A 27,785-nucleotide genomic window follows, 5' to 3' on the forward strand; every position below is an offset into this window, starting at 1 on the left:
CCCCAGCACTACACCCTCGGTTTTTTGGAGGTTCGATATGTAGCATCCAGTCCCTCCTTATCTCGGTATCCAACATGGCATCGACAACTAAATACGCCAGTCATGGAAAACAGTTTCTATAGCGTTGACGATGGCGACTTGGCCGGAAGCGAACAAAAAACGCAATCACGCACGGTGAGAGCATTCTATTTCTCATTTTGTTCCCCGATGATATGTTAAATTTTCGAGCTCTCGATCGAAGGATAAGTCTACTTTCAGTTTTCAGACTAATTTTCTTAGACGCATCGACTTGTTTAGTGGTCAGTTTTATCCACACTTTTGAACAACTTGTCAGTCATGGTGACAAAAAGTTATCAATAATACCGTGATTACTTGATTTAGCATCCTCCTCCCTAATTAATGAACGCTACCTCTCCAATAATAGGCCATTTTACAGTTTTGCACCTAGTTTCCAAGCCTTTGATTTGGAGTGAGGCTGAAGGTGACCTTGTTGTGAAAGAGAACAGTATCTTGTAAGCATGAGAACAAAGTAATTTACATTTGAAATGCAGCTACGTCTGTATCATAACAAGGTCACCCCTAGCCGCACTCCTGTTCAAAGGCTTGGCAATGAAGCATACAACTGTAAAATGGACCATTGTTCCCCTTCAATTGTTGTTGCTGTTTTTTTTCTTTCAATATTAAGACCCCTTATTTTAAAATATACCCCTTCTATGCAAACTACTACAAATGATAGGCAACCTGATACAAATTGTTGCTCCTATTCTGTGCATCAGGCATAGTTCCTGGAGGGAAATTCAGAAAGATGATTTCCCAGTTTGCATTACTTGCTCTCCTTATAAAGCACATCTAGACTGAGTTAAGAAAAACCAAAGCCAAATTAACTAGAACAGCCAATCAGAGCAAAGTAAAAGATCACAGGGAGTCCATCAGATATCAAGGTATAAACAAGCAAACTGTTCGAGGTGTAGGAAAGTGCAAGGAACCAAGTAGCAGTTGGTTTAAGTTTTGAATCTGACTGGCTGAGAGGATGGGGCAGTTTTTTTGGACAGATCACATGGAAGAATAAAGTTAAACCAATGGAATCCCACATTACCTTCAACACTGTCTTAAGCAAGGTGCCAATTAAAGGAAAGGGAGTGGAAATATTTGAACATTTATTAGCTGAAATTATCTTTAACCCCCAAGAGTGATTACTAATCATTTTCCCCTTTCAGTATCACCCCTAAAACAAACATTGAGGTCTTGAGAATAAGAGAAATGATCACCAACTAAAGACGCTCTTGATTGTTAAAGAAATTCTCTTTGTCAGGACCATAGGGAATGTATAGAGAACAATATGGAGAAAGTGCATACTGATGTTACGGTGTAAAGGGTTAACCCCAGGTGTTATAGAAAGTAAAGTTAAGTGATAACATTGTCTTGTTACAGAAATGCAACCCTTGAGTTACTATCAGATGGTAGAAGCAGACACTCAAAGAGCTCTCAAGCAAGCAGCAGGGTTACAGAATTTGAAAATCTAGGTCTCTCTGTGGAAGGAGATGGACAAGCTATGAGTGATGTGTCATCCTTTCATTCAGAATCATTGTACAGTCAGCATGCTGATAGTTTGCGCATATCTGCCAGTGTACCCTCACACTTGTCACCAGAAGTTGTATGTTTTTCTCTTTTTCAGATAAATATTTTATTTTTATCAAAGACATTTTTGCTTTTGGTTATTTTGAAACTAGGCCAACATGGAAGTTATTTATCCCAACCCTAATAAGAAAATGGAACTTGTTGTAACTTGGCCTGTTGATATTTTATGAAGTTTCAGAATTGATGGTTAGCAGAAATGTCACGTTCTGAGAATTTAAAGTGCTCTTTCTAATATATCACAGTAGCACAATTAAATGCAGAATGCTATTTTGAATGGAATCCAACTTGTTAATCTAATATTTTATGGAAAGCATAAACACATAGTGAAAATCTCCAGTTTGGACACCTATGGTGGTGTTTTACTTTACAAGCTCATGCTGCATTCAGATATTATTTTTATTTTCTTTTTTCTACTTTTAATCTTAACCTGCTTGTATTCCAAAGACATATCAGAGAAGTTTACCAAACATAACTATTGGCTGTGTCAGTATTGTTGTTACCTTCTTCCTCTTCATCACTGGTGTAATTCTGGACGCAGTTTTTAAACAAAAAAATGAACAAAAAGGCAAGTGAGATATTTTAGTTGCCTATAATTAGTCATTGCATTAAGAAAATCTATACTTAGAATAGAGGTTGCATAAGCTTTTTCATACATGTGAATGTTTTTCTTCACTGTCTGTCTTGGCCAGCTTTTAGATTACTGTAATTCCTTGAATGAGAGCCAATTCTCTAATAAAGCTATTCCCCTGGGTAGGCACCCACCCCTTGGACCATGAAATCAAACAAGTGCCCCTCTTAAACAAGCCCTCCCCTCCTACCTTACTTTCTCAAATAGTGGAGATACAAGGAAAACCTGTTTCTATTGCCACTGTAGAAGAATCAATACAGGTTTTGTGCTGATGACGAGGAAATACAATACATGCTAAGATTGCTCAAAGCCCATCATTTTTGTGTCTGTAGTGGCCTAGCATGTATTCTTCATTCAATCAACCAGTTATTTATTTTAATAATATGTGCAAGAGGTGCAAGCTTATTCAGATACAAACTTATAATAAAATAAATTACTTGTCTGATAAATATAATAGCCTAAAGTAATGGAACAGCATTGGCAGTGTTTTATTGATTTATAGATGGTGAGTTATAAATGATAATACATCATTATTGATTAATTTACAAATGGATTAAGCATTAATTGGTATCTACGAATGATTAAATTTTTCTTCTCAGTAATTAAGATAGCTTGTGAAGTGTTGATGGCAGCAGGGCTCTTTGGATTCACTGGTATGATGATATCTATTCCAGTGTATTATATTTCTTTACCTACCTTTTTCTCAGCCACCATTTTTAGGACTGCTTTATTATAATTGATATTGTCCAGAGCAATGATTTACTAACAGAAGGAATTTTTAATGTTGTAGCAAGAGGAGTAGAGATCATGACACAAATTAAAAAAAAATCTGTCCCTTTTTTTTAATCCAAGTTCATCTTGAATTTTGCCTTCCAAACTAGATATTTGACCATCGGCAAGAACCTATTACATGCTCTGTTATTGTAGGAACTAAGTTCTTCATTGATTTTTTCTTAACCCTTTACACCCTAAGATCAGTATGTATATTCTCCTTACTACTCTCTAGACATTTCTTAGGGTTCTGACAAGAAGAATTTTCTTCAACAATCAAGAGTTTCTTTAGTTGGTGATCATTTCCTTTATTCTCATGACCTCAATGTTTGATTGAAGGGTGATTTTGTAAGAAGAAATTAGATGTTAGTGACTCTAAGGGATTGAAGGGTTCAAGCATTAACAATGAACTTACATCAAATGATGTATTTTGCTCTGTTGCTTTAGGTGGAGTAACCAACTGGGTCGGAATTAAACTGATATTCAACAGGATTCCAGGATTGTTTTTTAGGCATGTGACCCTTGCTGTTGCCTTCTGAGGGGGAAAGTTCATCTTTACCCTTTGTTCTGTAGCATTCTTGTTTCTTATTAGGCTGCAATCAATTGTTAAAGTATAAGATTTTTCCTGGAACACAAAACTTAATTGTTACTTCTCAAATTGGTTTCGATATGTAAGCTTTGGATTCTTTGAAAAAAAGGAAACTACTCACTCTTAGGGGGTCAGTGACTTTGTAGAGGTTGTTCCAATGTTTCATAGCCAAGCAACATTTATACTTTCATTTGACTTATATGCAGTTTTACATTAAGTTAATGAACTCAGCCTATTATTAGTAAGTTACAGTTGTTATAATTCTCATTTGAAGTCTTCTTGTTTTTTCCACAGTGGAGCCATCATTAAGAATTTTGTAACTGCTAGGAAACTGATGGCCAATTTTATTCTTGAGGCATTTTTCAGTCCTTCACAAGTTAGAAATTACATTAATGACAAAAAGAGAACATATCTGACAGCAGAACAGATAGGTAAATGATGATACATTTTATGACAGTTTAGATATATCTTTGCCTTTTTAAGTTGTTCTTTTTCTTGGTTACTATGGAGATTTCCATTTTTTTTAGAACTTAGCAAAATTAGTGAAACAATGCAACAGTAACAATATTGGAGTTTCTTCTCTGCATAGGAATAGTACTGTGAACAAAAAGTAGTTAATTTTGATGCTTTTAGTGCAAGTCTAGCTAAGTCATGCCTTGGAAAGTTTAGCTGCTAAATTTTTCTTGAGTCTTATTTTATATATGAATATGCTTTTTTCAAACAGACTATCAGCTTGAGAAACTTCTCAATTCCAGAATTGCAGAAGATGTGATTCATGAACAGTTGGAGGTTTTGATGGGAACACCAGAAGGTAAGTTGATTGGTCCATTCAGCAGGTACATTTACTGCTTCATTTGGCAGAATATGGATTTGTTGGTTAGTGGATTGAATTCTGACTGCTTTGGGTGACAATAATCCCATCTGGTTAGGAATAAATTAGTTGGCTATTTTCATTTAAGGAGTTGAAGGTAAGGCAAACAAGCACAACCTCAGGGTGTAGCTGATGGAAGGGATTGGGATTGTATTGGTATTGGATTAACAGTGTCCAATATCATAAATTTTATCAAGCACCATGCACTATGTCTGATGAATTCATGTTTTGTTCAATAGCCTGTACATTGGTTAATTTTTTAAAATTCTTTCCCTTGCCCTTTGATTCATTTATCAATCCATCCATCCATCTATACCTACATTCCTACATGCACACTGCTCATTTAATAGTTCAATTTTTTGTTTGTTTATTTTTACATTTACTTCTTAGTTCATTCATGTAGTCATTCAGTCTGCCAGTCATACATGAACTTAGTCATTAATTTGCTTTTTTATGCATTATCAATGCCCACACCTTCCCATGCAAGGGCTTAATTGTGTCTAACACATGCCCAAATCATAAAATTTTTAAAAGGGAAAATTGCAATGATTAAGTATCACAGGGAACCACCAAGTGCTCATTGTCTGGTTACAGACCACCATAATAGCCCCTTCCTCTGTAAAGTGAAGGTTAATAACTTTGTGGCATGTTGTCTGATTTTTAATTGTAGGTCTCAAACTTCGTATGTTTGGTGTCACCAAAGCCAAACTGGTGCCCCTTGTAAAACCTCAGTTGATGAAGTATAAAACACACATCGTGCCGTTGGTAAGGAAAAAGGGCAGTATACCTATTGTCCTTCATTATCTAATTCTTCATTTGCATCTCAACCCTTTACACCCAAACATCAGTATGCATATTCTCCATACTGTTCGCTTTACATTTCCTAAGGTGCTGATGAGGAGAATTTGTTTAGTGGAGAGTATCTTTGGTGATCATGTCCTTCATTCTCATGACTGTGATGTTCGATTCAGGGCTGATATTGTAAGGAGAAATTAGATGCTAGTCACTCTTAGGGATCAAAGGGTCGAAGAAAGTCGTCAACAGGAATTGAACCTGTACGTGCATCATATGAAATTCACCATCATGCGAACTGTGAATAGAGATTATGTTTAATGGCTGATGTTCATGTTTTGTTTTGTTTGTTTTTGTAATGTTTTGTAGTTACTCTCATCAATTGAATCAGTTGATCTGTTAAATGCGGATCACCTCAGAGAACAGGTATGCATTCTTTTAGATAATGCGTAATAGAAGATACCCATTTGTGCTATTTAACTTTTTAAAAGTATTTTACACTATTCCATGGGGCCTTGGCACTAGGCTCGGTGCAATGCAAGGTGTGCTGGTTCCATCACTTGTCTCTGTTCCACTGCACTCCCATACCGTGCATTTCCAGACAGTCAGAGTATGGCTTACTCCCTTCAAGTAGTGCGACATTTTTGTCTTTGTTCTTTTTTTTTCCTTCTAAAGATTGTGGATTTGATTTCGACAAGGACGCAAGAACTGTCCGCACAACAAGTCAAGCTGGTAAGTGACATCCTTGAGTGATCAACTGTTATGTTCTCTTTCAAATGTTTAGCAATAGCGTTATCTGGCCTCGGCTTTGAAGAATAAAGTAAAGAGGAAAAAAGAAAATCTTAGGTTATGTGAAAAAAAATCATTGTTAATAATGATATTTTTTCAGGCGAGAAACTGAAAGGCCTGGTTATTTACATGAGGTCTAAACCAAACCGCGCTTTTAAGCAAGCAGAAGGTGTCAGGGATTCTCTATAAGAGGGTTGGTTTATTTAAATAAATGTCTTTCCACTATTAGCTTTCGGCCCTCTTGACACTGTTCACAAACTTAAACGTTCAGATAATAGGTTCGGCTTACTTGCAGATGGATTACAACGCGGTTTTGATAAACAACGGCTAAACTTTGTTTAAATAACCAGCCCGAAAGGTTTCTTTAGGGAGAAGAAAGTTATAAGGTGTACAACACTTTAACAACAAACGTAATGTTGTGAAGATAACTTCACAAAAAAGAGCAAGTGTTCTTTCTGGTAAATCCTTGAAAGTTGTTGCTGAGTATCTGAGCAGATGAAACGATCTAAGCTGTGGAACGATGCGTAATGAGAGAATTTGACGAGAGGCAATTGATCGCTTGAAATCGTAATCGTTTAAACAAGGAGATAAACCCCAGCGAGCGTAAATGCTCATTATTTTGCAACGAGTACGACTTGTTCAACTATCGTGAACAAGTTGGGTGATGGTGAATTGTTCTTTAACTTAAGAATTCACCTGATGTTAACGTGACTCTCCTTATCTGTGCACGTGTAGCTGGTCGAAGACGCGGTCTACCGACATTTAAGTTGGATAGTTTTCTGGGGGAGTGTGTTGGGAGCTGTGGTTGGCTGTGCAGCCGAGCTCGCCTCCGTTTACATCAACGGCACGTGACTCGTCAGATGGCTTGGAAACAATGTGTGGGGTCTGGGCTGATTCATTACATGGTCAACTTTTAAATGAAAGCCGACTGATCGTAAGGAACAATTAACCTTCTGAGCCATAGAGTTTGTCAGGGAGCGATTTGGCCAGCTTCGCAGGTTGCTAAGAGTGCTCCCGTAGAATGTACACATGTTCGTACCATAGATTTCCGCAGATATGAAAAACGTTGTCCGGAACGGCTCACTCTAAGCAAATACACGGTGGATCTTAAGAAGCTTCATTTAGGCTCATGATGACAAAGTGTAAGCATTTGTATGGAATTGCAGATAAATTTTACAAACGTAATGTTGTAAAGGAATTGGAGTTTCACAAGGAACAATGAACGAAGAAAATGAAAAAATTAAAAGGTTAAGGAGAGTTAAGGCTTATAAATCACCAATCAACAATGGTCTTCTTTGAAAAGAGTGTTTAAAAGCGAGATGAAATTCAAAGCAGGGGCGATCGGCGATCGGCGTAAGACGAACCGTGATCATGACAAGATAACAGCAAAATAAAGGTAATGAAAACTGTCCGTCTATCTGTTTTTGCTCGACCAACTCTTTTTTAACGCGTTTCCAGTGTACAACCTTAAGTAGAGGAGATAGAGACACAAACGTGTGATGGTTCTCTCTGAGTTTAAGCGTGCGTGCACTCGCGTATGTGCGTGCGCGTTTGCGTGTGTTTGTGTTTCACGGCTCTCTTATTAAAACAGATTGGTTGCTCGTATTTCACTAACCATTGGTTTCAAATAAGCGTTGTCTATTTTTTTATTTTTCTAAAACGTGTTCCGCCGCGCCCGAATGTTTTCACTGAAATATTAACACAACGCAACTTTGAATTATAACCAACTTTTGTAGACGTTCGTTTACCGAGGGACTCGTTTCAATCTTTCCGTGATTTTTTCATGATTTTTAGCAATTCAATTGATTTTATAATTCCTTTCGATAATTTTGTTTTATGTTAGAGGTGGTTGTCCAAAACCGAAAATTAGACACGACAGGTTTCTTTATCTCGCAAACGATGCAATTTGTCTGAAGCCAATGTTTCTTACGTCCTGCTGACACAGTTGTCTGGTACTTCTAAATTATTCAGTGAAAAATAACTTTGCAAGAGAAGACGCTCATTGTTCTCAGGCGGTACAAGAAGCTTGTGTTTTATACGCTTGTTGCATAGAAAAGAAAAACACAGCATCTTTGAACCACAAAATTTAAAACAGCGTTACGTGTTTGTTGAAGCCTGCATGTACACTCGATGGATAGTTTAATTTATAATCAATGTTCGCAGGTAGGATTGCTTTTTTAGTTTTGTCATCGTCAAGAAGCTAATGCGAGCTTTTAACGCACATTGGACAAATGCATGATTTCAATTCATGTTTGCAGTTTTAATCCCGTTTAGTTTTCGTTGTTTCAGTAATTTATCGTCAACTTTTCTAAAGACTGCCGAAGAATTGATCCACCATTGGTTTTTTTTCTTTTTTCGCACAAAGAAGTTATATCTTCAACTTTTGAGATTCGAAGGAAGACTGAAGAGGGATAATAAAAATTTGTAGAAATAATTCGCGTGGTGCCACTGCTAAAATTTTCCGCGCCTTTTCTCGCCGGACTGATGATGTACTTTCACGCGCTTACCCGCCATCAACTTAAAATGTTGATGGTTTTTTTTTTTTCGTTTTTTTTTATTTTTTTTACTAGATACTCATTCGTATTAAATAGCCATTAGCTATTTTCTTTCGTGGGGTTAAGCTTTACTAGCATGTGACCTCAAGAACTCAAGCATTAATTGTTGTGTGGAGTGCGTTAAATTAGCCTCCGTTTATATTTTATTGTTGGTTCGCCTAAATCCATAGGGAAAACGTGTTACTGCCCTCCCGCGGTTTTTTGTTTGACAAAACAGTTTGTGGATATTAATTATTGACTTCACCTTCGCGCTTTATTTTGCATAAAGACCAAGGTCACCTACTGTCATTGTTGAAAATACTCTAGAAAATCTGCTAAAAATATTTCAAGTGTCTTGCGCAAGCGAGGCGTTTGGGATGTGTGTGCAAGCTGTTGTTAACCCTTGAAGCCCTAAGGATGACCAGCATCTAATTTCTCCTCACAACATCACCACTGAATCACACATAAATGTTATCAAAATAGAGGGAATGATCACCAATTACAGAAACTCTTGATTGTGAGACAAATTCTCCTTGTCGTTACCTTAGTAAATGTACAGAGAACAGTTTGGAGAATATGAATGCCGATGTTAGGGTGCAATGGGTTAAATAAATTGTTTGGTGAAAATTGACACCTTGTTAAGTTGCCAGTGTTATTAACAAACAGCAATAAAAATGGAGAGAGATAAAAAATATCGAGAAGTTTTTTTTGAAGTACCAAATTCAGAGCAAATCAGGAGGGAAAAAAAAAGAAATCTAGATAGTCCCAGTGTGAGTTTTTACAAATATAATCTTTTAATCCGGTGCTTGAGTATTTTTCGATCCAGTGTCGTAAAAACCAAAACCAAATTAATTTACAATTAGAAAGACGGAAAATATCACAAGAACCAGAGACATCTCAAGGTAACGACAAGAAACCTGCCTAAAGCACGGGAGCCGGATCTTGAGAATTCGAGTCACTTTTGTTCTAAATTCTGCGTTTTGCACGTGTTTTCAAAGTAAAACAAGCAGTAGCAATCCCTGTTTACATTCGATACTCGATGTAAAATAGCTTGGAGGAGAAAAGGGACATTATTTTGACTCGAAGTTATTAAATTTTCTTAAACAAACAGATTTACTATGAGTTATACTTTGTTTGTTATTTTGTGTGATATTAAGTTTTTGAACAAGTATTTTCAAGATAACAGGAACAAGATCTATTCTTTGAGCTATAACAGGTCTGTTTTGACCAGTAAGTGAAGGATTTAAGGAAATACATGTATTTGATAGTAGGTAAGAGATTTTTGTTTCTTTTCTTCCAGAGCTTTTTGAAGAATTCTTATACGTTGCAAAACAGCTTCATCGATTAAAGGAGTGACCTTTTGTTTTGCACTACTTGTTTCCAAATTTAGCTTATACGCAGACTCCATAAACTATATAGTTTTAACTCTGGTTGGTTATGCAATGATAATACTTCATTTACCATTAGAAATTAAATTTAGTACACAAGAGCTAACTTACCGAACTTAGTTTTGTGTGTTCCAACGAGTTTTTCCTTAAAACTGTGCGAAAATTCGTAGAGTAAAACTCTGTTTGCAAAACATGATTTCCAGACGAAGTGATATTTATCAAAAATGGAATGAGTCAAACATTTTTTACGATGAGCTGCCTACTGAAACAACAGGAAAGAAACTTATCAATTGCAATAAATCAATCATTTCTAACCGTATGTTATGTAAAGGTTATGTGTTTTTCGTTGTCCGTGCACAACCTTTGGCGTTGTTCGTTTGCCAATAACATTCTGGTAATCTTGGAGAAAAACATCTCGCGATCAACGAACCTCCACAGCCTCGTTGCGAGGCCACGTGGCCCCTGAAACGAGGTTGTATGTCAGATTATTACGTAAGAGGTGTCAAACCTGAGCAAACAACTTTGAAGAAATAGCTGTATTCTCGAGTGGATGGGAATGAATCACGGGAAAACGACTCTTAAAAACAATGATGTCAAACATTTTAACTTATCTTTCCTAGGTGTTCGAAACTTTTTTCATGCTGTATCTAGCAATTGTACCTTATTCTTTATGCAGTGTATTTCAAATTCTTGCCTATCGCCATCAAATGGGGCGGCAATTTTTTTTGCAGATGTGGTTGAAACAACCATAATCAACATCAACTATGGTGAGTTTGAAGTGTTTGGGTTTTTTTGCCGTACCCGGCCTAATCCTGTTCCCGCTCTTATGAAAAAGCCACGTGTTCTCGGCGTTTGATAACAGTGACTTATTGTTCGTCGTTTTCACCTGTTGCGCGTTTATCGCTAATACGACAATTGAAACCACAAAATTACATTACAATTATAACTGCTCAGAAAATCAATACCTTGTTGTTGTTGTTTGCCGATCCACTGCCCACGAAACTGGAAAAGTCTGCCGGGTGTCGGTTACGTTTAGAATATTATCCCGTAACTAATGCACTGACTTCCTGTCGTGTGGTTTTTTTTCTCCCTTTTGGTCAATGTCCCCCACATAGTGTCAAGTTCAAAAGGAATCAGTTTGTTTATCCAGATTCGAAACAAATTTTTTCTGCAAATAGCTCGTGACTGATTAAGTTTTATTTCGTCGCAAAATGAAGTGAATGCGTTGTGGTTTTCATGATTTGTTTTCCTTGGTTGGCAATTTCCTGATCGAAATAGTACACTGCACCCTCAAAAATGTTATTTGTTTCGTTACGCTTACGATAGAACGGTTTTGTTTAAAGAAGCGTTTTCTGTTGATCGTAATACATTTAAAGATGTGATCTTTTCCCAACATTTTTCTTGCGGTTTATTCAAAGGCTTTTGAGGAAGAATCTTTCTCAAATTTTCAAGGTTTTCGATGTGCTTACAGAAATAGTTCTTTTCAGTTAGCTCTCTCTGTAAAGACAACTCGAAACTTATCTGCTGTGGACAAACCAAAAATTTAAAAAAAAACTACCTTATTTCTTATTTTTAGAATCCATTTGTTTAGCATTTGTTTTGAGTTCAGCTTTTATCAGAAAATGATTTATTAAAACGAGAGACATTTCCCTTCCCTAATGCAGTTTTTGTCTTTGTTTCGTCGACCCTCTTTTGTCTTCGTAACTTAAATTCTTTATTTCAAGAAATCGTTAAAATTAGTTTTTTAATCTCCTCTTATATCCTGTAATTTAACTAAGTTGAAAGTTAAATATATTTTTAGGCCTGGCGATTGACAAGCTCGAATCGTATTGGTTAAAAGATCGACCAATCACATGTCATTAATTTACGATTGTTGTGCAACCATGAGCTAGAAGACGAGACTAATGCAACATGTGGTGGTTACATAACCAAGAAAATTGCTTTATTCATTCTAAGTGTACCGATTACACAACCAAAAGAAAAAAAAAAAGAGCAGATAGATTTCGTCTCGTTTCTTTCAACCAAATGGTTCATAATTTTCAATTTTATCGTGCACAGATTTAGGGAACTCTAATTCGGAGGCAAAGAAGACTTGCATGCTGTAGTTGTAGTCTTTGTGACAGAACACAACGGTTTAGTAAGCAGCGAGAACTTCAATTTAATTACGGTTTGTGTGAATTCTTCCAAAAAGAAACTCGAAACGGCATAAACATCTCAGTGCAGTATCGTCTGTTGAGCGGTTACTTGAAAGAGCGCGCAGGTTCTACCCACATACTATACAGGTATTCACGCGTCAGTTGAACTCATCCCATGAATTTGAATTTTTACACTGTTTGAGGAATCAGAACGGCCCTTTGATCATGGTGGTCGTTTGTTTGATACTCTTTGGGCAGATCTCCCGAATTTTCTCCCGACGACAAATCTTAGAGGATGCTGCGAAATTTCCTGTTCAGGTGTCATTTCCGTCGCCATATTGATATTTCTCGGCTCGAATAGAGTAGATTTCTCATCCCTTGAGTCAGAGAGCCAGCTTAGTCAGTGTCTTCAATCTCAATTAAGAGTCTTGTATTTAAATTCACTGCAGGATCTTAGCTTGAGGTATGTTCTTGAGAGTATAATTGTACCGAGCAAAGTTTGTCGTTACAGCTTTTGTGCAATCACTAATCAAAAATGTTTGCTTGCACTTGTCTAATCTCTTGTGTATTTTTTACGTTTTCATTCGATGTTTCCCCGGCAGTTACAGGAAAGAAATCCCATAAGCTATGAATTTTTCATCTTCCGCTACCTGCAGCACAAGAAAGTAATCGAATCCTTATTTACTTAGATTTTAAAGTAGTGAAATTGAAAGCCAGGGCGCAAAGGAGGACGACTTTTCCGTTTTATGCCTTCAACGCGAAAGGTATCGAGTAAACCCACTCAAAAGCCGTGCGTAAAACCTTTCACCGTTCTTATTTCGACCGTCAATTACAAGCTATCATATCTATCAAGCTCGTTAGACACCACAGTCGGGCAGGTCGTGCAGTTATTGTTGGTAAAACCTTGTAATCTCTTGTTTTGAAATAGCTTTTTGGGGCGTTTCTGTGTCTGACAGCGGTATACTCTATGTCTAGACAAGAGAATCTTCTCTAAAAAAGCCGCTGCAATTGTAATCTGACATGTCTTGAATAATGTATTGTTGTAACACTCCTTTGATCTGTTGGAGGTACAAATAATTAGTCTGCTAAACACTAACGCAGGATGGCGCTACGCTGCTTTTAATAGTTCCAGACTTTTTGTTTCTAATTTTAGTAATCTCTATTTAGACGTCTGTAAAATGGTACTATTCTCTGAGGAAAAAAGCAAAGATTTAAGTTGCTTGAATGGGTACGCTAGTGAACCTGGGACCGTGTGAGTTATGTGTCAAAAATTCTTACGGAGCTTAACCACAGAACTATTTTCGAGAGAAAGTGACGAAGGGCTAACGCTCGAAACGTCAGCCTTGAAACTCTTTCCGGTGGCCAATTTACGTTATCAACTCAGTTTATAATACTGAATTACCCTGTTATACTCTCCCACCGACGAAGCACCACAGTTAGAAACTTTAGAAACTTAGCCCTTTTATCTATTTTCGAGAGAGCTGCTTTAAATTCTCATTTTACGACCTGATTCTTCTGAGTGATTTCTTGCGTCGTTACCTTCAACCTTGTCAGGCTATAAAACACTTTTTTGATTAGGAAAAAAAACAAAAAAAAAGGGCGAAAGAATTAAGGATAAAACAAGAAGGAACATAGGTGGCTGGTGATAGTGAAAATTAGAAAAGATTAAATATGACAAACCTAAAAACAACTAGATTCAAATTTTAAAGATACTCCAATTGTGGTCTTGCTGTTTCAAAGCAAGAAATGAAATTTAGTGTAGAATCCAGGCCTCCCTCATCCCAGCTGTCTCTTACTTTCAAATCCCTTGCAATTAGTGGCCGAGGGGTGGGTGGGGCGGGGGCTTTCGTGTAAAAAGTGTTTGGCCGCGATAACCACAGCACCTTTTATCTTCGAAATACTTTTATCCCTTGTCGATTTCTGGAACTGTGCATGGGTGGGGGGTGGAGGGTTTGGTTTTATACAGATAATTGATTGAAAAACCCTCACTGTTTGGCCTTATCTAATTTGGTTAAACCTGCAGTACACAAGAAACATTCGGGAAAAGCTAAGTTTATGCGTGTTTGAGCAAAAACTAAGGGCTGGAAAAAATAATGAAAAAATCAAGGAGATATCGGTAGTAGATCGTATTTGAAATAATGTATTTTCTATCTTACTGCCTTATACTGTATGTATTAATGTTTCTCTTTAAATCACCCCATTTTCAGTTATAACTACAAATGAAGGGCAAAATATTCGTATCAATTAGATTCTCGCTTGAGTGACTATTACCTTTGGTTGAATTGAATTACACAGTTCAAGTTTTAAAAGACTTAGTTTAATTTGCTTTGGAAATCAGTTTTCTATGCACCCTTTGCACTGAACAAAAACGTTCACATATTTTGTTTGTTTCTGTATTATCGAAACAAAAGATAACTAACGTTTGTGAGCAATGTTCACCCCCTGCAAAATGATAAGAGACCGTTGAGGTTTTGATTATAAACGAAAGGGGCAGTGGTACAGCTTTTAGGCATGACCAGTTGCTTTGCCAAATTCCAGCTGTACATTTCCCTCGATTTTCTGCGTTGCATTTTCACAAAAATACATGAGTTTACCAATTAATGCCTGTCGGTGACAGAATAGCGTATAAAAATACTAATTATGATAATGATGATAAAATTTAGAATTTGAACTTAATTGTCCCTACATTGATTACAAAGTCAGTGCTGTTGGGATAATTTCCTTGAAAGCGACAACTGTCTTCATTTGAGTCGATCAACGGTATACTTGATAACATTCAAAAAGCAGTTGGTAATTTTCCTTATCAGTGTTTGGATTGAAAGCTGTGTGTATTACGTTTCTTTAGTGTGCCATCTTAAACTCTCTCATTAAATGCGTCAATGAAGACAGCCATTGACAGTGTTATGCTATAACAGCAGTTCCTATCTATTGGAGTATCGTTGTCAAGTATGTCTGTGTTTTCTCTTCGCCAATGTTTACCCAAAAGCATAAGCCTTTTGTGAATTTGAATAGACTTTAATTTGTGAAAATAAGCTGAAAACCGATTAATACATTGTAAAATTTGCTTAATTTCTTTTAAGGTGTTATTGTAACTTTATTTCGTGTACTGTTACTCATGTTAAAAAAAAAAAAATAACCTCAACAACAAAAACAAGGAGTGGAAGTACTTGAAACGGAAACCCAGCTAACTTGATTCTTGCTAAAATTACGACTGTCATACGCAGGACTAACCAGTATTTACTGGCAAGAGATATCTTTGTTGTCGAAAATTGCCCAAACAATCTGATTCCGATTTCCGTTGCATGCAAAAACCAAAGCAGGTGACACCCCACTGATATACAGCAGCTTCGCTCATATCGCGAAAATTTAATAGAGTAGCGAGGAAAAACCTTAAATGCAATTATTGGCATTATCTCAGCTAGTTTTCCTACCGAGATAACAATGTTTTGATTTTGCCGAAAGCGCAAGACAATAATGAGATTGTTAAAGGTTTTTGTCGGCAGCGGAAACTCGAAAGCAAACCAACTCCAACATGCAATAAAACAAGACTTAAACAGTTTTAATTTTTGATCTTGTTAATTAAGGAATACCGTCCGCAGAGATGGGTGTTAAGAGTCGAGAGAGTGAATAAATTCATCTCTCAATAATAGGTGATTAATGTTGGTTGTGCGTCTAGCTAATAAACTCTGGCTTTTTCGCTTTTGATGAATCTCTGGTGAAGACAATGAAATGAACGACTTTCTGACCAATTGTTTCGTATTCCTTCTTTGTACGGTTTATTATGGTCACACAACATGCAAGTCGTGTACGCCCTAAAATGCTAGGAAAATGTTTCTGACAAACTCTAAAAGTGGAAAATAAATGGGTGAAGGAGATGGCTTTCCTTACAAGCAGTATTCATTTGTTGGCGCCCGTAGAATGTTTTTCAGCTGTGAGGTTTGAGTGGTTAATCAGACAAGATGTAATTAATAAGGTTTTCTTGCGGGAAAGCATACAGAAATAATTTGGAAATTACCTCCGCCGAGGATAAAACAAGTCAACCTTTCATTATTGCTTGGTTTAAGAAGAGTTTTTCTCGATGTAAGGAACAAATAACTCACTGAAGCTTAGAAATTGTATTCAAACTCACTGTGATGTTCTGTAGAAGTAACTGTACATACATTTCTATCTTTTGGTTAATTTTTGTTTAGCTAATTTTATATTTTTTTATATGTCGAATGTATTGTATCCCTATCTACTGGGTAAGCACGCCAGATACGAAAACAGCAAAAAGAAAAAGGCAAAGAAATAACAAAAATTTAGAAAAACAGTGACACTGCTCGTGGCTGTACGTTATTTTGATCAGTGTGTGGGGGATCTTTACACTGAAGTACTAACATATGTTATTCTCTCGCCTTAGGGTGGCTTTTTTCATGTTTTTTCTTATTCCTGACCGAAAAAAAATAGTCAAAACCACCATTGTTTTGTCTCAAGAATATAATTAATACATTCAATTTAATTTAATAACATTGGCGTAAACTGTTATGTTAAAAGGATGAAAACAGTCTCTCTTTTATTTCGATTTCAAGCAAGTTGATTATTTTTTAAACAACACTTCGTTGAAGTTCCTGTATTTACTGTTTGTTTAAATTCAAGTTGAGCCATGCGTGGTTATTGAAGTTACCGAGCAAGTGCAAATTGTATCTCAATATGCCAGCCTGGAGCACTTAGTGGTGACCTATCTTTCGGACAAAAAAGCGGGGGATGTGAAAAGCTTGGTTGATTCCGAACAGACGTTGACATTTTGCTGAGAGTTTTCCATTGTCGGTACGTTCGAGCACGTGGACAAATCCGGTCTTAGCAGACGCTAATCGAACTAGAATAGAAATGTGTTCTTATGTCCAAGGGCCGCTGGCAGTTCCAGATTAATTATTTTCAACATGTCTGTTTAAGTTGTATCTTGACACGTAATCTTTTTGTATTTATTAGAAGATAATTTGTAAACAGCTGTCTACCAGATAAGGGATGTGTTTTTGTCTTTGCAATACGAAGGGCTTATTCTGGTCACGAAAAGTCTCGAAGTTAACCTTTGCTCCCCTCTTTTGGCGGATATTTTAACAATATCTAAATAACACCATGTTGTCTCTTCTCTTCACGCGTATCAAAGCAACAAGAATTCATAAAACAAGGCAACGAAAACTTGAAGTATTGATTGAAGAGACACGAAGGTTCCCTCCAATTTTCAGACACCTCTCGAGGACTCTGTTAATATCTCCGGTCACAAAAGAATTTTCGAGATAGTTGATTCTTTCCTGATTTTCAAAGAACAATTTTACCTTCAGAGATAGCGAGATATTAAGTTTGGTTAAGTCAACATTTTCCCCTTAATCCACTTTCCGTTATATTTCCAATGAAATGGCCGGCGAATAATCCGTATACGTCACAAAATAATCAAATACAAAAGAAAGCGAGACCAACCAGTTTCATCAAAGCGGGTTTTATTTCAAAAATTACAATTCTTTTTTCAACTACAAATAATCTCTTTCTTATCTACAGAAATTCAATTTAAATCATCTATAATACATTTTGTGTGCCGGGGAGTGTAAATTTAGCTTCCTATGAATTTTTTTTGGAACACAACTAATTTACAACCCGTTGTTTTTTTTTATTCCTTTTCTTTAGAAAAATTTGCAACTCACAAAGTAGCCCTCTCAACACTTTGTGTCAAGCTTATGTAAAACAAATCGAATGTGCGAGTCCTTTTTTGCATCAGACAGTGCTTTTAGCAGTCCAATGTTGTCACAAACTTATCGTCGACTTCAAACATCATAGAAAATCCCAAGAACTTTAATAAAAGGTTGGTATTTGATACTAACCCAGTCGCAAAACGTACAAACACAAACACACGCAAACCAAACCACACCAGAACCGAGACGGAAAAATCTTATGTGTTTTACACAGAGTTGTTTTTTGAAAGCGAAATCCTCACTTAAATTCAGTTAGAAAAACATCGTACACTCAGTTTCTATATACACACGTTGATTTCACGGCTGTTTTAAATTATTTCTTTCAGCAGAGCAGCTTTTTTTTCCTCCTATCGAGCTGATAGAGTTGTCAGCGCTAAAGCTGCGTCAATTTCTCGATAATTCGACGTTTCTACGGTTATGCTGTGGAGAACAAGCAGAAAAAATAAAACATTTCAGATTTAAAAGATCCAACGGCAACTAAACGAAGACCCACAAAGGAACCACCTTGCCAAACTGCGTTTATTAATTTTGATATGACAATCTCAACACATGTTCCAAAGAAGTAAACAGAAAGCGTACTCTTCACAAAATATATTTTCAGCGAGACAACACCATTTCTTTGCTTCCGATTTGCCAAACACAAGGTACATAGATCTCCGAACCCTAATTAAATTATCAGATACAGATATAAATTATTCCTCGTTCTCTTTAGAGAATGTTTGAATTGTATCTTGTACAAAATAAATGTTAAGTGTCCTGCAGTTTTATTGTTTACCTTTTGCTTACGGTATTGAAAGCCCTCGCCGTTTCCTCTTTCCTCTCCAAGGTTATAGGTTCCTCCTTGGAAGAAGAACTTCTGTGGGGTGACTGACTTTCTATTTCTTTCTTCTCTGTGTCACTTTGAGAAGGTGTCGAACTCCGTACTGTTAAAAAATACGAGAAATATTTTGTGAACACTCGCACGACCCAGCAACTGATTTTGAGACGGGTTATTAAGAAAAACTTAGCAATCAAGAGGGAAGATTTTCGTTAAGTTGTGCAAAACGAAGACAAGATTCAAATATTGAAATTTATTTACGCAAAGTAAAAACTCTGTGTTTGTGTTTTAAAACTGCCCAGCGGAGGGTTATTTTCTTCATCGTTCTCTCGTTTCTGAAAGCGTTCATGGGTCGGTAATTATTCTAAACGTGTCTGGAAAATTAACACTTGAAATAAATTTGTTGTGAGGCAACAAAGGCCCTTCAAAGTATTGCTGCGCTCCACAAATTCTCAGTGGGCAATGTAACATCACTGATTTTCGCTTCAAAAGCGAATGAAGTACTAGAAAATAAATCTGTTTGTGGGGAAATTTAAACCATGTTAGCATGTTATTCAATTAGGGTCTCATGTATAATTTAGCTGGGAAAACAACTCGTTCTAGATGTGATCTGTACCAGACGATAAACGTGTCAGTTCGCACCAATTTGGTGAATAGTGAAGATTTTCATGAATGCTGTAAGTTTTAAAAAGCAGTAAATCATCACACTGAAGTACGAGTTGTGCTGCTATCAAAAAAGGAAATATTTAATTATTCGCTTAGAAGTCAGGATTGATCACTAAAGGTCTTTACAGAGCGAGCAATACTTCTCAAGTGTGTGTCTTTTTTAATGAACTCTGGCAGACATAAATGGCTTCTTCAGACAAAGCACAAATTGCTTGCGATATATCTTGTTCTGTGACCAACTACAATCTTTCCTCTTGAAATGACGCATTTAGAAACAATGATTGCATCCTAAGCTTGCAAGTAAAGCCGCGAAAAATAAATAAAGCAATGGTAATTTGTGTCGTCTCTCCGGAAAGTATTCGATCAGAGTTCAAGGTGGTTTTCTAGAAGCGATTTTGGGTACCCTGCACGAAAACAGTTCTGTCGAAACTTTTAAAACTAGAAAATCATCTCCGTTTTGGCTCTTACCTAAAGGAAAACCAGTGACCTGAGAGTCTAAATTTAACACAAAGGTGGAAATTTGCCACACCGCTAAGGTTGCATGCAACATTTTCAGGATACCAAAGTTCACCCTAGAGTGATTGATATTTCTGTAACGAAATCCCCGACTACCCTACACGTAAACCGCGCAAATGAATTTACTGTACATCGCCAATAAGCTAACGGGATCCAAGCCAACGGAATATCAAAATTACTAAACCACTTTCGTTAAACAGTGTACCCTTAAAACCATTACAAGGGTTTTTTTTCAATAAATAAAGGAGCCATGGCTTATTGAAATTTGGCAACCCCTGCTCGAAGCCATATTACAAGGAGGCAATGTTTAGTGCCGTTAATGATCCATAGTAATTGAACAATACGATATTCTCAGTGGCACTTTGAGCAATGGTAAGAGACCATTTCTTAACTATTTTATTCAGTTCTCTTTTATTGCGTTCAAATCTTACCTTGTATGATGACAGACGCTTCGGTGGACGATTTCTGAGGGGGTGTCGATGGAGGTGTTTCACATGTCGAAGGACTGGTATTCACAAGACTAACAGGCGTGTTATGAAAGCATCCATCCACCCATTTCCTTAAGCTTTTGACTGGAGAATCTTCTGGGTCACCAGTAGTAACACACTGAACAGCCCGTAATGCTTGAAATTGAACGACAGGATTAGCCGTTCTGTTTGGCGAACTTTCCGTGCTCAAGTTATGGGTTTTTTTAGGCTGCTCCGCAACATCCATCGTATTCGACGGCGTGTTTTCCTCCTTTTCATCTTTCTCGCGCGTTTCTGTTCAACAAACAAAGGATACGTGGGAGTTTTTTCTGACCACTCAGAAAAACCATTCCATTTAAAGTTCCCCCGTGTTTCTCTGAGCCACTCACTGATCTCAAAGTACCAGCCATTACACAAAGATAGAAATAGCTTAATCCGAAATTGTTTTCGTTGTTTCAGAACAGTACGTAACGCTAAACTTTACAAACGATAGCACCCACGAAAAACAACAATTTTGCTACAAACTGTATGAGGACCACAGCATGATTTCCAGCTGTAGCGCTAAGAAAGTTTATTACATCTCCGATCTGGCTTTCTCAGAAATTTCAAATAAAGAAAAAATCCCTTCTCGGGCCGATGTCTAGCAGGCAAACACCAGACAATACAAACACTAGACGCGCTTAAAAATAGATGAGTTGTATAGAAGGACTTTAGCTTAATCCCTGACAATATTCGACCGATATATCTAAAATCGACGAGTCGATGTAAACAGGAATATGTTTCCACAATCAATACCTTTAATGTTAGTTATATTTTCTTCTTTATCATCGCAAAGTTTCTCTTCTTCGCTGCCGCTGTGTTCAGCGTCTGAATCGCTTACAGTGTCTTCGTCTTCGCCGCCCTCTTTTTTCTCGCCACATCGATTCCTCGGAGACCAAGTCATTTTATTCTCCTTTTTAAGCCTTCGTCTTGCGTTCGCAAACCAAGTTGAAACTTGCGTTAATGTCATCTTTGTCATTATAGCTAGCATTATTTTTTCGCCTTTTGTAGGATATGGGTTTTTTCTATGTTCATAAAGCCAAGCTTTGAGTGTGCTTGTTGTCTCTCTGGTAGCGTTCTTCCGTCTCGCTCCCGCAGCGGCCAAATCGATCGGAGAAAACCTTTAAAACACGAAAGCCATTTCCAAGTTACAATTTTGCGCCAATTGTAATTTAACTAGTTAGCTGAAATGTTTAATACTAGCTGTGTGTATATTTCTCTGGAGAATTCGATCGTCATTGTTTGCTCACAAACTTGATTAATCTTAACGATATCAGTATTGAAATGATTGGTAAAAGGAACCTTTCCATATTTAAGTTCTTCCGCCACTAATAACCAACCTAAATAAAGACAAGTATTGCCTCTCTCAATGTTGCGGTGGGTAGCAAATTCGACTTGCACGGAATTGTAGTTAAACACGTTCACTAGCACAAGAAACTTGAACAGTTTGCTTAAGTGGTCTAGTAACTATCGGCAAAGACATTTAATTTATTTACCTTTCTCCGAGTCCCGGACACGATGTGTGGGAATGAGGATCAAACCCATGAATCTCTAAAGGATGTCGAGCAGCAGTAGCTTGAGCTAAGTACCAAGAATCTCTCCACTCTTTGATGTCGCACGCTCGTGCCTATTCGATTAAAGATCGCCCAAGCAAAGAAAATGAGAAAGAACTCAAGAAACAATTATTAGGCTCAATTAACTTAATGGAGAAGAAAAAAATACTTAAGGCACAATTACATCAGTGAAACAAGTGGCGTAAAAGAGAGATCAATTAATCGGGAGACTAGCGAAGAGGGAATAAAAATTACACGAGGTTGTTTAAATTCACAATCGTACGGTTAAGTCTCACTCACTAGAGGCGAATAGAAAGCAGACAAGTCTGCAGTCGATCCTATCGTGAAACCAGCTTCGTTGAACGGCGGTCTTGGAAGCAAGTTTACTGGCATTGTAGAAACTCGATGTTGAAGGACGCGATCTAACTGACAAGGACACAACGAGGGCGAAGATAGGCCGTCGTGCAAAGGTGAACGCACAGATTCACAACAAGAAGTATGGGCGCCTGGAATCATCAGCTGCGAAAAAAAAAACCGAGACGGGTACACACAATCATGTCTGGTTTTCATGGAGATGAAATTTACATTGTTCGTGGCATCGAATGTGGTCGAACAAGTTGCTGACAACTCGAAAATCTTACCTGTGGGGAGAATGTACATCCAAACTGAGGACAAGAAATCTTTGTAGCAGCAGAGTTTGCCATCAGTGTTCAAGACGGAGCATCAAGGAACTGAGTCGATCGACAAGTAGATTGAAATCGTAGCAATCGAGACGTAAATAAATTAACAAGACGAAAAAAATGTTTACTGCCGTATTTCTTAGCCCAAGCTCGGGCCGAGTGAATAAAATGGCTACTGAGTTGTAGCGGTGTCGATTGAGTTTGTTAGGCAGCTAGTATTGATGTACTGTACATACACATGGAACAGTCGTTGAGCACCGTTCAGATCCTGTGTGCACAAAACAATATCTTCAATCGTTTCATCTTGTAGTTTCTACAAGGGCTACCGTCAATTTTGACACTTCGTGACACAACGTTTGCTGGTCGAACCAATCGAATTAAAAAGGGAACAAGCTTTGTATTGAAAACGCGAGAAAATGATTGGCAGAACTTGGCTTGTTAACTAGGCTTACATTTATTATTGTCTACTGCCAACATGGAAAACGACACGGGTGACAGGGAAAACCCGCCCATGTGGGTGTTTTTGCGGAGTATTGCTCCGCCCAACTGGGTGCACTCACTTCTGTTGTGTCTCAAAACAGTGATTGCTGATCGCTCCTTCTAGCTAATGATTGCACTAGCGTAGGAAGTCAGATTGTTCTGGTTATTATCGGCATTATGAATGCGATTGTAGGCTATTCAATACCGCGACATGACATCTCAAAGGGGAGCGCTGTTTCGGTAGCCTTTGCAAACCTATGTGCTTATTGCTCTCTGCTATGTTTATTTTGTTGGTTTACATTTTGAACAGCGCAAACCGAGTGCAAGAGTTTAACATATGGATCGATTGTGTTGTGTTCCCAGTCGCGGTTGCTTGAATATCGATCGATCGCTGTATCGGATCATCTAAACTTGTTTTTGACACGTTAATTTTAGCATTCTTTTGGAAATATATTAACATCGTATACATCACTCACCGATGTGTAATTTCTCTTTTTTTTTTTCCTTCGGGCGGAGAAGAGTTGTATTTTTTTCCCTTCCTAGTGTGGACCCTCAAGTGATGTTCTCTGGAAGGAAATACTCTACCGACCCGGTGCTATAGATATCGAAGCTCACAGCTGTGGCTGAATATTATTTTATCGCTCCCACTTTCTGGCAGCAGAGAAGACGATTCGATAAACATGAACACGGGAAACCCCCACAGCTGTGAGGCAGCACACAGTGCCAAGAGCTAACATGGCCAACTTATTGAATTTTCTCTGTGCGGTTTCGAAAATGATTGATGTCGGTCGCCGAGGACATGCATATACATGTATTTAGATGTAATTCAATCGATTATATGACAATTAACAACTCCAGGTCATACAATTAACTGGCAATTGTTCGAAAAGCTTGTACTACATCTAATTTGTCTTACCAATGATTATTTAGGGAAACGAAATTATTCCGCTCGCCGAACGAAACGAAATCGAATCCAGTGGGACAACGGATGTCGACGGGATTTCGCTCCACGAGACGAAAAATAAACTTGAATTATAACCCTGACACAAGCACTTGGATTTAAACAATTAAGTCTATACCCGTCGTGTTCATGCCTCTTGTGTCCATGTTGTTTATATATCTCCAAACAATACGCTACAAGATAATGAGGTTCTGTGACATGAAGAGCACGTGGACAAAAGTATTTTTGGAAAACAGTGTCTTACGTTCAATCGAATAAAGCTTCAAAACGCCCTGATTCCGTGCGGAAAATTAAGCTGAATATTCCTGAAACGCAATGAACTCGGTAGTGGCTCATTTGAAAAGACTTCAGTGTGTTTATCTCGAAGGTGTGAAAAACGTCTACAAGATGTCTACATTTTATGTTAAATAGGTTCGTTTTGCCAACCATAATAACACCGTGTTTGTACTTCTAACGCCATTTGCACGGAAATGCTTTCCATTATGCTCTCCTCTAATCAGCCCAGAATCCTCGCCAGACATCTTATTATTCATGAAATTAGCATCGTTGGCTATTTATTCAACTCTTTTACAACCTGACAACTACTACAACAAGCCGGAATAATATCAAAAAGATTACATATTAAAGCGTATTCTAAATTCTGCCTTCACCTGGAGCGAAGTTGCAGTTGCGATCTCCCGCTAACGAAAATGTTAATTTTCCTGCTGAATTGAAATTTGTTTGCCCACTAAACCCATTGTGCCCCGTTGGTAGAAACCACTTGAATTTTGTACATCACTTCTGTACATCTTTGCACGTTAATTAAAAACTCCTTGTGAAGTTATACCATGACGTCACTGATTAAAAATGCAGTCAGGCGAGACGGCACGCGATACACACGCGTTACACACGCGAAATTCAAATTGAACTCAGTTGCGGGGTTGCTTCTCTGAAGGAGGAAAAAGACGAAAAAAGAAAATTATTTGATAAGAAAACAAAGGACCCTTTTGGAATAATGTTTTCAAATAGAAAACACAATAATAAACCTCTCACAATCGGACGTTTCTCCCACGGAGATCTAATGACCAGCTTCCTTCTTGACTGCTCGCTTGGAAATGTTTTTCTTTCTTTCTTTATCGCTTTTTTGCTGGCGTCTGTTTCATATTATGTCCACAGATCAGCTTTGCTACCCCGAGTTGTTTATTTTTTGTCCTTTTCTGTAGTAGATTAAGCGTGGTATGAATTGTCCTGCCAGCGGTGTCGTTTGAAGATCACCGAAACTTATCTTGAAATAAACAGAGGAAGCCTGTATGTTCCTTGTCCCGGAAGCTATCGACAACGAATTGCGTTGTTTTTCTTTTTTATTTCGGTAAAGGTTTCTATTTCAACGCATTGTTTTGAAAGGAGCGCAAAATAGCTGAGCTTATTTTGAATTCAATTTATCGAAAAAAATATGGAGGGCACTTGTTAAACACATGTGCGGACAAAAATTCCAAAATGCGTCGCTGCTAGAAATCTGAAATCCTGAATAAGTTTAATCTGACAGATTCAACCTGACTCATTTGGCTCTCAGCGAAATCCCTCACTTAATAATCGTAGTTTGAGCTTATCTCGAACAAATAGCCTTAACGCCCTTTAAGCTTGGCTGAAAGTGATGCCCAGATAACCAAAACATAGAGGCTGAAAGCCGAATTTCCGGTAAAACTATTGTGATTTTTTTAATTGATCACGTGTGGTATTTAAACTATTAAAAAATCAGAACGCATAAGTACAGCTTGATAAAACTATGAAATTGGATTTGAATGTTAATCCAACGATTTACATTAATCTTGCAGAAAGTTGGTGATAAGATCTAAAAACGAATCTTCATGTGCTCAAACGATTTCATGTATAATGAAATAAGGCAGCCAAGGGCAGGTCATTGTAATTTTAGATTATTCTGATATCGTTGTGGATGAAAACCAACGTAACTTCGCTCCACCTGCGCCATGAGAACACATCTGTAAGCGGGGAGTGTGCTTTCTCTGCTGTGAAGAACACTGATGTTACCCCTGTAAAATTATTAGCGTATATTTTCTTTTATCGTTACAGAGGTATTTTTGTAACTCATTCATTAAGCGTCCCCGTCTCCACAGACCTCTGAAATACCGAACGTTTTTAGTTTTGCACCAAAGCCCCAAAACCTCACTGTTGCTGTTTAAGCCTTTACTTCGAGCTCGTCAGGAATTCAGTCGGCTTGGTCTCATCTTTTATTTTGTTGTTTGATAAAATGTATTGAGGTAGAAAAGCTCACCAAAAAAGTATATTTGTCATGAAAAACTTACAGACAGCAGCACCAATGATTTGGACAGCTTTAATTAATTTTTAGATGCTGTTCAGTGCGACCTGAGGTTAAATTCCCAGACTAAGTCGTCCAACTTTTGATGATTACAAGGAAACCAAAAAAAATATTTAATGGTATCAGTCAGTTATGTTTCAACCATTAAAAGGGGCCAATTGTCACCCCTACGGTGTGAAATTTTAATCATTTGGTTAGCCTAGAGTCAGTTTCAAAATAGTTTAGTGCTAGAATTGCCAATGTCATGTAAGAAACCGGAAATGAGTACAGAAAGCTACTGACATGGACTTTTAAACTGGTTCAGAACCTGCACAACCTTTTTCATTTTCAGCATGTACTGATTCGCGTAGAGTTTCCTCAGAGAACGATTTTAAGATCATTACTGAGGTGCAAGAACTGTAAAACTTTCATCTCTGAATCGGACATTGAATAATTACGCCGACTAGTCATTGAGAGAGCGGAAGGCCTTTAACTGGCTTGGCTTGTTCCTCTACGTAACAGGAACAAGCAAACATAGCCGAAACACTTCTATTTGATATCGCTCCAAATTTTAAGTACTTGCGGCCCACGTCGATGAATTAACTGCAAAAAATAAACAAGAGGATTCTTCTGAATACACCTCCAGTTCCGGTCACTCCCTACTAATTTTTTTTTCCAACTTTTTTCACAGGATATCAACTAAGGCCGCAAACATATAGATCTCAATAGTGATTCTTTTGCGTGGGCGAGGATAACTGTTCATAACTTTTGACTGAGAAATGAATGAGGAATGATTCCCAATTAGAGAAACCTTTGTTCGTTCCACTATTTTTGGCAATTAACGCAATTACCCTTGTGAAATACATGTAATTTTGAACTGTCACAGGAGTACATTTGTAATGGCTCGTGGCTGTTACTATTAATTCATGTGGGTACATTTTTGTTCACTGCTGTAATTCTGTTAAGGTGACCGACAACTGACGAAAAAATCCATCCAGTAAGCAACTTATCAATTTTCGTCCAATTTTGTGGTTATGTCGCAGTAATTTTTCAAAGCTTACTTATTTCATTCATCGATATTAAAGGGGATAATTGACTCTCTGTACGTCTGTTTTATTTCTTTAATAAATTGACAGTTTATGGGGGTGTCTGGCGGAAAGATTTAGGTTAAAAAAATTCGTTCATAGGACAGTTTATCACAGTTTTCATCTCATAAACAATTTTTTTCACAAATTTTCCTTTTCCGGTCATAAACTGAAAGAGTAACATTACAGTTTCAGATTATCTTGAGAGTTGTTAAATACCTTTGTTAAATGAATTTGACCTCTATACCTGTATAAAGATTTTCTTAATGACTGGAAATGGGAAAATTACATCGCAAAATTTTACTATATTTGGTGTAGTATTTTGATAATTTGAAACACGTTGGCGCTGATATGATATCAATGA

General features: G+C 37.4%; 2 protein-coding genes and 1 long non-coding RNA gene across 10 annotated transcripts; 1 reads left to right on the forward strand and 2 right to left on the reverse strand.

Moving 5' to 3' along the window:
• Positions 1–27,435, forward strand: LOC113667072 (uncharacterized). Of its 6 annotated transcripts, none has more exons than XR_016184765.1 (12): positions 1–174; positions 1,432–1,654; positions 2,083–2,203; positions 2,866–2,919; positions 3,485–3,548; positions 3,921–4,057; positions 4,351–4,437; positions 5,168–5,262; positions 5,659–5,715; positions 5,965–6,021; positions 6,814–7,474; positions 27,028–27,435. XR_016184765.1 is itself a non-coding variant. In XM_089199633.1 (11 exons), exons 1-11 carry the CDS (start codon positions 131–133, stop codon positions 27,037–27,039), a joined length of 951 nt encoding a protein of 316 aa, XP_089055759.1. In that variant the 5' UTR covers positions 1–130; the 3' UTR covers positions 27,040–27,435. The 6 variants fall into 6 exon arrangements, 4 of the variants coding, with proteins under 4 accessions (XP_089055759.1, XP_089055758.1, XP_027038670.2 ...); XR_016184766.1 differs by lacking the exon at positions 27,028–27,435 and adding an exon at positions 9,913–10,319; XM_089199633.1 differs by lacking the exon at positions 6,814–7,474.
• Positions 17,596–24,072, reverse strand: LOC113667060 (uncharacterized). 3 transcript variants are annotated; one of them, XM_089199630.1, is made up of 8 exons: positions 23,556–23,859; positions 22,561–22,867; positions 22,220–22,438; positions 21,863–21,993; positions 21,123–21,487; positions 20,292–20,621; positions 18,637–18,784; positions 17,596–18,281 (listed from the first exon to the last, which is right to left on the reverse strand). In XM_089199630.1, exons 2-8 carry the CDS (start codon positions 22,621–22,623, stop codon positions 18,209–18,211), a joined length of 1,329 nt encoding a protein of 442 aa, XP_089055756.1. In that variant the 5' UTR covers positions 22,624–22,867; positions 23,556–23,859; the 3' UTR covers positions 17,596–18,208. The 3 variants fall into 3 exon arrangements, with proteins under 3 accessions (XP_089055756.1, XP_089055757.1, XP_027038656.2); XM_089199631.1 differs by lacking the exon at positions 22,561–22,867 and having other exon boundaries at positions 23,556–24,072; XM_027182855.2 differs by lacking the exon at positions 23,556–23,859 and having other exon boundaries at positions 22,561–23,071.
• LOC149048219 (uncharacterized) lies at positions 24,563–25,431 on the reverse strand. The gene is made up of 2 exons (XR_016184768.1): positions 25,073–25,431; positions 24,563–24,968 (listed from the first exon to the last, which is right to left on the reverse strand). It is a non-coding gene; the product is annotated as an uncharacterized LOC149048219 (long non-coding RNA).
• Positions 27,436–27,785: the final 350 nt, after the last annotated feature.

The sequence above is a fragment of the Pocillopora damicornis genome, chromosome 3 (genome assembly GCF_964200805.1).
Source record: "Pocillopora damicornis chromosome 3, jaPocDami1.2, whole genome shotgun sequence".
In the NCBI taxonomy this organism is placed as follows: Eukaryota; Metazoa; Cnidaria; class Anthozoa; order Scleractinia; family Pocilloporidae; genus Pocillopora; species Pocillopora damicornis.